Source organism: Haliotis rubra, unplaced genomic scaffold (genome assembly GCF_003918875.1).
Source record: "Haliotis rubra isolate DU_JTF1 unplaced genomic scaffold, ASM391887v1 Scf409, whole genome shotgun sequence".
Taxonomy (NCBI): domain Eukaryota; kingdom Metazoa; phylum Mollusca; class Gastropoda; order Lepetellida; family Haliotidae; genus Haliotis; species Haliotis rubra.
This window is the reverse complement of record NW_025767090.1, coordinates 64,409-77,893: the sequence shown is the minus strand read 5'-3', so window position 1 is coordinate 77,893 and position 13,485 is coordinate 64,409. Positions and strand designations below refer to the sequence as shown.

Genomic DNA, 13,485 nt, shown 5'->3' with positions numbered 1-13,485 from the left:
CCCCGCCGTGATATTGCTGGAATATTGCTAAAAGCGGCGTAAAACTAAAAACTCACTCACTCACTCACTCACTGACTAATACCCCTGTGGTTTACAGAAGCCATTTTTATGGTAGGCAGTTCGGTAACGCTGGCCAAAGTTTTCATCAGTATAGGTTATTGACAAAAATGAAAATATATAGCTTGGAATGTCGAAACAGAATGTAAATATGGATCATACACGAGTCGCGTATCGTATCATCAGGTGTAAATTCGACATATCGGTGAATCGTGACACCTGTAGTTTTGCACAAAGTATTCGAGCAAGAGCCTACTTTTTCACAGAACCATGTCGTACCTTTAGAGGACTTCTGCAAGTGTTTCGTGCCGTCCTCTCCATCAGAAGTGACGAATGTGTGACACAGAGCTGAAAATACAACATCATAAATACATCTGACATTTGAAACAGATCCGACTCACATGCCTCTGCCAGGATTGGGGGAACTATATCTCCCCTACCCTGACCTAGGGCAGGGAGGATGGCATTTCTCTTAAACCAGCTTAACCCAATATCCTAAGATGCCATTTGTGACGCCACAGGGTATCTGTATAAACATGCATGTATATAGCTTCAAAGTGAACACAATCCGTCATTATCTGGGGTATAATGTATCCATTTTGTTGGGGAAATATCCTCGACCACTGCACTACTAAAGCATTGGTTTTCGGTGTGACGTCACAATCTCAAGATCTATCATAAATTTGCACACATTTTCTGTTGCTGCTGAGTGTAACCTGACTGGGTGGCTGCTTCTTGCGACGAGTCCTTCGAAAGCGGCTCAAAACGAAGATATGTCAGCAATATGGTCTAGATTATTTAGGCTTTGATTTATGATGCGTGTGTGTGTGTGTGTGTGTGTGTGTGTGTGTGTGTGTGTGTGTGTGTGTGTGTGTGTGTGTGTGTGTGTGTGTGTGTGTGTGAGGGGAGGGAGGGGAGGGAGGTTGAGTTGGGTTATCATTAAAATATCACAGCCACAGAGGGGAATCTATCACAACAATTGAATGGGGCGAACATATCACAGTTTTACTACTACTACTACTACTACTACTACTACTACTACTACTACTACTACTACTACTACTACTACTACTACTACTACTACTACTGACCGCCTCCGTGGTGTAGTGGTTAGAGCGTCCGCCCGGAGAGCGGAAGGTCGCGGGTTCGATCCCCGACCGCGTCATACCAAAAGACGTTAAAATATGGCACTTGTTGGTCCCTGCCTGGCGCTCGGCATTAATGGGTACAACCAGGACTGGTCGGCTCGGAGTCAGTATAATGTGTCTGAGTGGGGTATTCATGCTTCACTGCGGCATGGTATCTCAGTGGGCTAGCACTATAAAACCAGCTTAAGTCTGGGCTAGTACAAGCAACCGCCCATACACATACACACGCATGCACGTCGTCATATGAGCGAAATATTCTCAAGCACGACGTAACACCCAATTTCACCTCACCTCATTACTACTACTACTACTGCTGCTGCTGCTGCTACTACTGCTACTACTGCTGCTTCTGCTACTGCTACTACTAGGGGCGGTGGGGTAGCCCAGTCGCTTGCCCCCGGGTTCGATTTCCCACATGGGTACAAAGTGTAAAGTCGATATCTGGTGTCCCCCGCCGTGACTTTGCTGGAATATTGCTAAAAGTGGAGTAAAACCCAACTCACTCACTCACCATGTTTTAAAATAAAGCTGTATTTGAACATAAGCAATTGACAAGTGATCATGAATAAATGTTACATATATAGCGGATGGCGGTACAATATCACACAGTCGTAAGTCCACGTACGCATGCGCACACGCACACACACACACAAACACACATCCCATCCTCATCCTATACCAGGAAATCAAGGACTATGTACGTGTGTTGGTGAAAGGACGTTCACCACCGTGAGTATAAACATATATTAGCTGTTATTGGTATCACCATGACCACAGCTCTATTAAGCATATCAATACATGTGGGATTGTTGCTTGAAGACTCAGCTTAGATGGCACGAACTCAGCGGGGTTGCCACAAAGTGTTTGTCCAGAGGGACCTAGTGGTTCAAATATCAGAAACGCCCTGATCATGATTCTGAGTTTGTTAGCCCCCATACCTGTGGTCGTGGGTGGGCGTTCCTCGTCCGTTGTGAGGTTGTATACGTTCCATTAACATCTGCACATTTACACCCAATAACTAGCATCAGAATACAGACATATGCTAGCTACTTCCGTTTTTCGGTGAAGGTCGTCAGTGAAGGTCAAGTCATGGGTTCGAATCTCGCCCTCATGATCTCACTGCATTTGTAAATGTCTACAACCTACGACTATAAATTCCACACAGACATGAATATGTTCGACTGTTTGTTTGGTTAATGCCGCTCTCACCAATATTCCATCTCTATGGTGACGGTCTGTAAACTGGACCAGACAATCAAATGATCAATAGCATGAACATCGATCTACGCAATCGGGATACGATGACATGTGTCAAGAAAGTCAGCGAGTCTGACCACCGATTCCGTTTGCCGCCTTTTACGACAATCATGGGATGCTGAAAACCAATTCCAACCCGGATCTTCACGGGTCGACATGATTATGACATAAGGTTCAGGCTATTTGATAATCGAGGGTGGAACGATTCTGATGCTATTGGTTTGTCTGTCTTGGACCCGTAGGACGTCGTGACTTCGCTGGTTATACTTGCATAGTCTCTAAAGCAATATTTTTAGTTTAAGTAATAATTTATAGATTATATAAGAAAAATAGAAAACAGTTGTTCTGGGAAAGACTGGCGTCCTATAGTGTCGTTTATCTAGACTTGCCGATAATTACTACACATCCATGGACTTATAATTTAGTACAGCCTTGGAGTAAGGCTAATTGCTGACGTATGCACCTGTGCAAATACTCAGCACACACGATCTGATCAAGATAGCCTGTAACACTTGACTTGGTGACAAAACTCTTTACTTATGAATATAAACAGTTAACTGAGGATTTATCTACATCTTGGCAAAACAATTATCCCAAATGACGATGATATAGGAAGCCTTATCCCCTCATCAGCAGTCGACAAGAAAGTGAAGAATTTTGTATTATTTGGCTGGCGATGAGGGAGTTGCCCTGGTTAACAAGTACCGCTCTTCTATTAATATTCAATCTAGAATAAACACACCAACGTCCTTCAAGTGTATTCAATTAGTTTCTATTTTTATATGTTAAACTTTAGATAAAAGTTATTCTGAGAAACAGTTTTATGAAAAACGTGGTTATTTTGAAGGAAAATCATTAGGATAGTTAACTAAAGAATCCATGTTGGGAAGTAGATGGATAATAAATGCATCTATATGTATTCTGAAATTGGATTACCACGGGGACCGTGTCAGGTGATTTTCGTGTCAGGGTTATCTTTCAGCCTCGTCGCTCTGCTGAATTACGCATAGTGTGGACACGGGGTTTCACATGTGAGCGCAAACACATATGGAGTAAGTGAGTTTAGTTTTAAGCCACACTCAGCAATATTCCAGCTATATGGCGGCGGTCTGTAAATAATCGAGTCTGAACCAGACAATCCAGTGACCAACATTATGAGCATCGATTTACGCAATTGGGAACCGATGACATGTGTCAACCAAGTCAGCGAGCCTGACCACCCGATACCGTTAGTCGCCTCTTACGACAAGCATGGGTTACTGAAGATCAGTTCGAACCCGGATCTTCACGGGTCATGCACATATGGAAGTTAATGTTATAATTTATGATTTCACAGACTGCTTATCTAATTCATAACGAAATACCTTGGACAACAATGACACAGTTTCGCGCAACAATCCGACAAAAGCCCATTAACGCCACCCAATCAGGAAACTTTAGTCTATTAATTAGCAGGCGTGGCTTAATAACGGGTTTTTTCTTGGATTTTATAAAGCCAATCAAATGACACAGAATCATATTCAATTCATTGAGCACAAAATCGGTAGGTTGGTCAACCCTCGGAGATTTACTGCAGTCTTTGATTTGATGTCAACAGCTCCTGAAGACATATAACATCGAGCTTGTACAATCCCGGTTCGGCCTAAATCTGTCTATGCTTGTTCCAGGCTGATGTCGTGACATGACTGAAATAGTGTTCGAAGATGAGATAAACCAACTCCACACACTTTGAGGCGAAAGTTAAAAATGTTAGGTAACCTCTAACGAACCGAATAACAGCTGTGATTCGTCTCCTCACTTCGGTAAGTGAGTTCAAAGAGTTGTGTCAGACTGCGAGAGCATACAAACGTTTTTTGGGGAGGTGATTTCCAGAAGAGCGCCTGTTTTAGGTTTTATTCCGTGTTTCTTTGAGCTTAGTCTGTGATGCGAATGATCTTGTTGGCACGAGGGAAGTTGTGCGCGTTCGCCTACTTGTATATTTGAATATCTGGGGTCTGTTTTGTTTACGTCATCTACGTCAAGGTATGGTGGAGTGAGTGAGTGAGTGTGTCAGCTTGATTTGGGAAGCAAGCCGGAAATGATGCAAGTTTTATACGCTTACCACTTTGGTCAAAACGTTTTGTAAACCCACGATGGCCTGTTACATCAAGAATCAGGAATCATTAAAAATCTGGGATTCAAACACGGGATCACAGGAATCTGGCATGGAAAAGGGACGCACCTGCTCCACAAATACCAACGGCTTCGATGCTGGGTTGCCCGTGCGCCCGTAGTAGTAGTAGTAGTAGTAGTAGTAGTAGTAGTAGTAGTAGTAGTAGTAGTAGTAAGTGTGAGTGAGTTGGGCTTCACGCCGCTTTCAGCGATATCACGGCGGGGGGCACCAGAATTGGACTTCACACATTGTACAATGTGGGGAATCGAACCCGGGCATTCGGCGTGACGAGCGAACGCTTTAACCACTAGGCTACCCCACCGCCCTTATTCCCTACACAACATGCGTTATCACCAACCCTCGGCATATTAAGACCACATGAATCCCTATGTACTGTATAACAAACATGGACGACAGGTGGTGCGCATAAAGTGATGACATCATTCGTAACCTCAACAAAATGCACGTCGAAGAGAAAATAATCGGCCGAGGCGTATACGTTTCATCTGACATTTAACGTCGACTGTGTTAGACATTCTGATGTGAGCTAAATAAAGAACTCGTCACTGTATTAAAAACATCTGAATACAAAAAATCTCCAACGTTTGGGACTCTCTGAAACACGATGTTTGTTTTTCTTGAAATCATATTCATCTTCGCATCGTCGCTGTCTTGCTCAGTGCTGTATGTAGTTTTTGTCGTCATGGCAAGAAATAGAAGGTTGCTATGTATCCTGAAGGTTGCACAAACACCCATGATATATGTCAGATTCGCCTAATAGACAAGACATGCCGCTTGAATTACTTCAAAAAGGGCTTACATGAACTTGTTTACATTCTTTTAGGTCAGAACTCATATAGACAACATGAATCTGTTTAATATTTCAAAACAAAGTGAGAACAGTATTCGTGACAACGAATACATGTTTCTAAATGTGTGCACGTACGATTTTAATCAAAAGGCATCTTTTTCACAGGCTCGCATCAGTCGCAACGAGTGCGTCCATGAAATATGACGTCATATCCGGTGGTGATTGTACGAAGAAGGTCAAAGAAACATTGTGCGCGTGTAATAAGAACTGGAATTAACCGGATTGTATATCTGTATATTTACCCAGTTTCCTGTATAGACAAGAAATAAACAGAAACACGTAGGTGAAACCGAGAAATAACAAAGTCTGGCGAGGCGGAGCAACAATCCCAGAAGGATGTACGGTATCAGAATATGATGTGGGGGTTCGGGGTTGGGGTTGAACCCTATTTGTTAGGTTAGTTGGTTTAGTTGTCGTTTAACGCCGCACCCAGCAATATTCCAGCTATATGGCGGCGGTCTGTAAATGATCATGTCTGGACCAGACAATCCAGTGATCAACAGCATGAACATCGATCTACGCATTTGGGATACGATGTCAACCAAGTCAGCGAGTCTGACCACCCGATCCCGTTAGTCGCCTCTTACGACAAGCATGGGTTACTGAAGACCATTCTAAACCGCATTCTATTCTAACTTCCGTGTAAAAGGCAAAATGGATGTGACAAGAACACAAAGTCATCAATATCGCCGCAATGGTCAACTAGTTCTGACTATGTCAAATGTACACTTTGATGTACCTCAGTAATGTTGATAGTTGAAATAGAGTGATAATGTTGATTTCTGTCATTAGGTTCTTGGATACCCACAAAGTGGAAAGATTTTAAAGTTCTGCTCCGGAAAGGAACACTACAACTAATTCCAGTCAAAGTAAAACTTGTTGCCATGGAAACGCAACAAAAAATATTCAGAAATACAAAACTACAAAATGGCACCAGTTCACCACCAGAGCTATCTATGTGCCAAGTTTGGTGAAGAAACATTGAACGGTTTGATAGTTCTGCTCCGAAAAACACGAATTTGCACGCAAGGACGGTGTCCAAAATAATACCCCCTATGCAGCAAAACGCGTTGCGGGGGATAAAAATGATATGAAAGGATTAGTGAAAATCAGTAATGACATAAAATGTTCACCAAAAGGGCAAACATGTCCTACTGGTACCGCTGATTGACCGGCCCAGGCATAACTGACTTGAACTCCACACCCATCCCTAGTGAACCATTAGATAGTAAAGAAGCCTTTGGTTGTTCCCTTCACATTACGTGTTCCTGGTCATGAAAGAGAACATCCCTAGCTCGTTGCAGTAAGTGGGTTCTGTTCACGCCGCCTTAAACAATATGTCGGATTTATCACCGTGTCTGCTTGATGGGGGCGGAAAGCCCAAAGCGATACAGTCTCAGATGTTAAAACCACTTTGGAGATACCCTCGACGTATCGTTAATCCCAGCACACTAGCTCGTTAAAAAGTCAAATCGCCCTACCAAACCTAATACAGTTCTAAAATAGATTTCAGATAGATAAACTTTCCAGTAAACTGACGCCCTTAAGATAGACTAACGCTTAGTCTCTGAATATATATAATTTTGATTGAAACAATTAGTTCGTTTTAAACTGAAAAGGAGCCTCAGCGAGATGGGAAATTCAGAACCTGAGGAAATCTGGACTAGCTTCATTATGGCTTTAGCATTGCAACTGAGTGAGTGAGTGAGTGAGTTTGGTTTTTACGCCGCTTTTAGCAATATTCCAACAATATCACGGCGGGGGACACCAGAAATGAGCTTCACACATTGTCCATGTGAGGAATCAAACCCGGTTCTTCGGCGTGACGAGCGAACGCTTTAACCACTACGCTACCCCACCGCCCACTTTAGCATTGCAGAAAGGGCTGGGTGGAAGTGAAAATAATGCTGTTCGGGGACTGTGAGACAGACTACCCTTGAGGTTTATCTCAGTTGTTTACAATCACACACAAATTGTGTTCGTGAATTTGACTTTAGAAAGGGGATAAAAAATCTCGAACATAAATCAGACTGCACAAAAACATCCCCGATTGTTTTGGCAAGCTACTTCATTGTCTCGGCGAATCTGTTCTTTAAACAATTCAGTATCCAAACAATGTTAAGTCAGAATGGAAACAGCCGCCGTCTCACACACACATAGCCGTTTTCCTCCATCAGTTGAGTAAATCAAACACCCTCACTTACATAAATACCCGTGGTAACAGATAATGTCATCGGAATACCTTGAACATATGGCGGGGGACTTGGGGGTCTCGCTTCGCATGAAAACAAACATAAACACATATCCCAGAGAACCTAACGGTATATTTTCCAGCTATTCTGTAACGAACCAATACCTGTTTCAGCTCGTGCGGGACTGCTCTATTTTTATTGGCCGATCTCAGCTTTAGGTCCGGCAAATGGGGTCGTGATATACTCAAAATACACCCCTTACGACGCTGATCGGTTTTGAGTGTCGAAAAATCGTTTTAGTATTTGGTTTAGTTCGGTATATAGCATTTATGGGGTTATCATTACCAGGAAATGTTTTTCCAAGCGGTGGTTGTTTGTTTCTGGCTTAAAGAGAAGACGAGGGGATGGGGAAGAGGATATAGAACAGGTTAGCTGGTCATTACGTTAAGTGAGTTTTGAAGCCGCTTTTAACATAATTACAACAGTGGATTAGCTAGGGCACTGAAAAGGGCTTCGTGTATTATACCATGTTAGCATCGAATCCGATCTTCGGCGTGACAAGGGAACGCTTTAAACACCAGGTGATCCCATCGCTCCCAATTAGGTTGAGGTTTTGTTAGCTATTGTAGAAATATTCCAGCAATTACACAGTGTGGGACATCCGAAATGGGCTTCAGACTCTGTACCGATGATGTGAATCGAACCTGACCCACTGGCGTGACGAGTGAACGCATTACCTACTAGGTTGCCCATTAACTCTTATTACGCTAAGAAACTGTTCTCGTCACGATATGGCTGAAGTATTGCCGATGTGACGTTAAATATTAACTCACTCACTCACTATTATGCTAAGAAGGTATTATAGTCCCTTTTGAAGTTGGAAGTACCAGGGTTTCTCTGATGTGTCCAAGATCTGCATCACTTCGTGCCTTCCTCCAGCATTATGTGGGGCGGTGGGGTAATCTAGTGGTTAAAGCGTTGGCTCGTCACGCCGAAGACCCGGGTTCGAATCCCCACATGGGTACAACGTGTGAAGCCCATTTCTGGTGTCCCCCGCCGTGATGTTGCTGGAATATTGCTAAAGCGGCGTAAAACCAAACTCAGTCAGTCCAGCATTATGCTGACCGACCGTTACGCTACACAACACTGCTCAAAGAGGCGTTAAACCCCACTCACTCACTCATTCCTAAACTATGTCAAAATGACGACCCATTAACCCATCCACAGAGCAGCCTCCATATTATGAGATGGAATAATAAATATATATTATGTACGTCCAGACTTATCGATGTGAAGAATAAACAACTACAGACGTCGGGTTAAGTGTAACAAGGGGGTAAGGATGGCAGTGGTAAACAGCTCGGTTACGATCCTGTTGCACAAACAACACACTGGCATGCGTGCGCACCACACGTGCATTTTCTAGATACGACACGTGAAGATATCCCGATTAATCTTCGTTACAGCAAGTGTATTGATAGATGAAAAGGGCAGTTCCATGCCATGGTTTACAAGCGGCGTAAAACTGTACTCACTCACAACTCTTCTCAGCTTCCAAAAGATAGAGAGAGAGAGAGAGAGAGCGGCGTAGAAACTGAGAGAGAGACTCTCTTCTCAGAGAGAGATCTTCTGAGATTAGAAAGACTCTCTCGAAAGTGTGGAAAGAGTGAGAGAAGAACCCTTTAACAGAATATCATTGATCCTTTTTTTAAACTTGTGGATTAACCAACTGAATTTTTTGTATATGAATTTTATATATTGAACCTACGTATGTTTTCCTACAAATTAATCAATTCCTGATCAGGGCTATGATTGCTAACAACAGAACTGTCAACAAGGATGTTGTATTTAGATGCTTGATAACTATACTCGAGAAGGTCTGGTATATGCGCCATAATTGGCCCGGGACATGCATTTTATACCCAGAGCGAGAGTTCACGTGTGAAAGGTTCATATTCCACGTGTATCAGGCTGGGGCGATTCAAGCAGAACGTTTTTTAAATCCTCTCAAATGTTTGATCTTCGGTGTTTTGAACCTTTTGTGTTCAACAGTTGTTTGAAATATACTTGTAACATTCTTGCACTCGTGTCTTATCGCTGAATTGTAACTAATAGTGAGTGAATGAGTTTAGTTTTACGCCGCTTTTGGCAATATTGCAGCAACATCATTGCGGGGGACACCAGAAATGGACTTCACGCATTGTACCCATGTGGGGAATCGAACCCGCGTCTTCGGCGTGACGAGCGAACGCTTTAACCACTAGGCTACCCCACCGCCCCGAATTGTACCTAATAACTGAACTTTCCTTTTCAACGAGAAGGTACCAAGTCCCTACAGACAAAACAGTTAAATGCGGCCAAAGCCTCGCCGGTTTTAGACATTTATTACTTCGGTAAAACCAACATGCTAGCACAGCCATAATGCTAACACATTACAGTGTATAATTGAGGGATTGGAACCAATGGATCTGCGGATCCTGGCACGGCCAAGAGACGAAACTCTACAGAGCTTGTTACGGCGCCTTCTACCACCAACCATCTTGTTGCCTTGATTTCATTTTGAAAACACTCCTCTACACCAGGTAAAGCGTATCTCAGGAATCTTTTAAAAAACTACGTTATGTCGAGTTTGTTATCTGCGCTCCCAGGGGTGTGAATTTCGACTTGATAACAGATAATCCCTGAAATGAAATAAATTAAATCGGGCTCGCATAAGAAAATCACGTTACTCAGTGTCAATACCGGATCTTTCCCGTAGCGAGATTGAAAACATACGCTCCAAAAGACGCCTATTTATTCAGACATACGGATGACTGTTTTCTTAATTGTTTAAACCTGTGCTGTTATCTAGGTTTGGGAATTTATACCTATTTACATCCCGAGCAACGTTTCCTGGTACGCGATGAGCTGTATCGTGTTTCGATGAGAGATCTCACATAATCTGACTGGCTTATTAGTGATAAGTCACGTGAACTTCTGGGCGTTCTGCATGCGTGAAAAGAACGGCTAATCGTTTAATCTGAGGAATTTGGCAAGAACACATTTGGGAGGTCGATCATAGGACTTTCATGAGCTGGCCGCATGTGGGAACCCATAAACTTACATCCGGGCTATTTGCACGGAGTACTTGCATTTCTCGGGATTCGTTTTATTTAAAAGTTGCACCACTGATAACGCAGTTGGGAGCATCAGTGAAGTGAGATGATAACACGGGTTTTGTGATACTTGAGAAAAGTTGCAGAGATGATGTGCTGTGATTGATGCCTTGCTGTGGAGTGATTGATTGATTGATTGAGTGATTGAGTGAGTGAGTGAGTGAGTGAGTGAGTGAGGAGTGAGAGTCAGTCAGTCAGTCAGTCAGTCAGTCAGTCAGTACGTTTTCAGCTGGACTGGGTGTCGTCTCACAAAGCAATCATACACTGTTTGTCCTAGCTTTACAAGAGACTCAAAACATTGCTCCCTTGTCATTGCATCCATTTTCCGTGTTAGAATTGGTCTTCAGTACCCGGGGCGGTGGGGTAGCCTAATGGTTAAAGCGTTGGCTCGTCACGCCGAAGACCCGGGTTCGAATCCCCACATGGGCACAATGTGTGAAGCCCATTTCTGGTGTTCCCCGGCGTGATGTTGGAATATTGCTAAAAGCGGCGTAAAACCAAAGTCAGTCAGCCAGTCTGTCTTCAGTAACCAATTAGACTAACAGCTAGTCTCTGAAATGAACATATTTTACAGAAAAAAAAAGTCTTTAAATTAAAATTGTAAATACAATAAAAAGGAGCCCAGGGACTTTCTTCATTTTCAGAAGCTGTGGAAATCTAGACTTGCCACATTTTCTAGACTTGAGAGGGCTTTCTTGGATATATTTGCTTCAGGGTCTGTATGACAGACAAGTAACCAATAATCGTCGTAAGAGGCGACTAACGGGATCGGGTGGTCAGGCTGGCTGACTTGTTGACACATGTCATCGTATCCCAATTGCGTAGAGCGATGCTCATGCTGTTGATCACTGGATTGTCTGGTCAGGTCTCAATTATTTACAGACGGCCGCCATATGGCTGGACTATTGCTGAGTGCGGCGTTAAACGACAAACCAACAAATTAATATTATTTCCAGTAGTATATCAGTATTAAATACGCCATTATTTGTAAGGTTGGAAGTCTTTAATAACGCTGTACGTCGATGATTCCAGCAGCCCATTTATTCAGTGACTCAGTCAGACAAATACCTCCAACGCTACTCATTCCCATATCACAGCCAAAACACCGTGTGGGGATACTGAAACCTAATTTTATCACGCTCACTGCCGTAAATCTAACAGAAAAAGGAAAGAAGTTTTAATGATACGCGCTGAAACGAGATCGGGGGAATCGACAATTTCGTTTGTGAGTGAGTGAGTTTAGTTTTACGCCGCACTCAACAATATTCCAGCTATATGGCGGCGGTCTGAAAATAATCGAGTCTGGACCAGACAATCCAGTGATCAACAGCATGAGCATCGATCTGCGCAATTGGGAACCGATGACATGTGTCAACCAAGCCAGCGAGCCTGACCACCCGATCCCGTTAGTCGCCTGTTACGACAAGCATGGGTTACTGAAGGTTCATTCTAACCCGGATCTTCATGGGTATTGTATTGAACCTGCATTAACTGTATGGAGAGTAACTAGGTTCTTCAAACGTCAGCCTGTCTTATTCACAAAACAGGTATTACAAACTTTACAATGTTTTCTGATTTCTGTCACCTTCGTTTTCTTTTGTAAATGTGAGTGAGACAAATATTCCGACAATATCACGGCGGGGGACACCAGAAATGGGCTTCATACATTGTACCCATGTGGGGAATCGAACCCGGGTCTTCGGCGTGACGAGCGAACCCTATAGCCACTAGGCTACCCCACCGCCCCTTTTGTAAAAGTGAACATGCAAGCGATGTTGCTGAGATACAGAGATGTCATAAGGTGATACGAAGACAGGATGTGAAGAACTGCGCATCGCACGGCACCGCACCGCACCGCATCGCACCGCACGGCACCGAATCGCATCGCACCGCACCGCACCGCACCACACCGAAGCGCATCGCACCGCATCGCACCGCACCGCACCGCACCGCACCGCACCGCACCGAACCGCACCGCATCGCATCGCATCGCATCGCATCGCGTCGCACCGCACCGCAACTCAACTCAATGCAACTCAACACAGGAGTGAGTGAGTGAGTGAGTTTGGTTTTACGCCGCTTTTAGCAATATTCCAGCAATATCACGGCGGGGGACACCAGAAATGAGCTTCACACATTGTACCCATGTGGGGAAGCGAACCCGGGTCTTCGGCGTGACGAGCGAACGCTTTTACCATTGGGCTACCCCACTGCCCCACTCAACACAGGAACACACAGCACCACATCACATAGCACCGCATTACATCGCACCCACATGGCATAGCACCGCGCCAATTCGAGTCGTATCGTCAAATTTGCCTTCATTTTCCAAATAAATTCGAAGGTGTGGAGATCCCAAATGAAATCTGCGATAAGTCAACACCCGTCAGTTCATCTCGTTCGTCTGAACTACATTTTGTAAGACATGGGAAGACGCTGTTTTGTTTGAAGATGCTTAATTGGCCAGTTCACGTCTTATGTAGATTCTAATTTTACGTGTTGCTTCAACATGCAGTGTTGGGATGTACAGTATCTTATATCCGGAAAGTCTCGAGGGGTCGTGTAGGGTTTGTTAATACAAGTAAGATGGGTTTGCTGAAAATGAGGGTTTGCCTAGGGCGTTGTTCTCTTCTGTAGAAGAGCAAGGTAGTGA

General features: G+C 43.7%; 1 protein-coding gene across 1 annotated transcript in view; it reads right to left on the bottom strand.

Moving 5' to 3' along the window:
• The window catches only part of LOC124287939 (ras-related protein Rap1-like), a 36,605-nt gene that overhangs the window by 5,385 nt on the left and 17,735 nt on the right, over window positions 1–13,485 (bottom strand). The window contains exon 2 of the mRNA XM_046724431.1: window positions 337–405. Within this exon, the coding sequence (XP_046580387.1) occupies window positions 337–405 (69 nt within the window). The remainder of the gene's footprint in view (window positions 1–336; window positions 406–13,485) is intronic.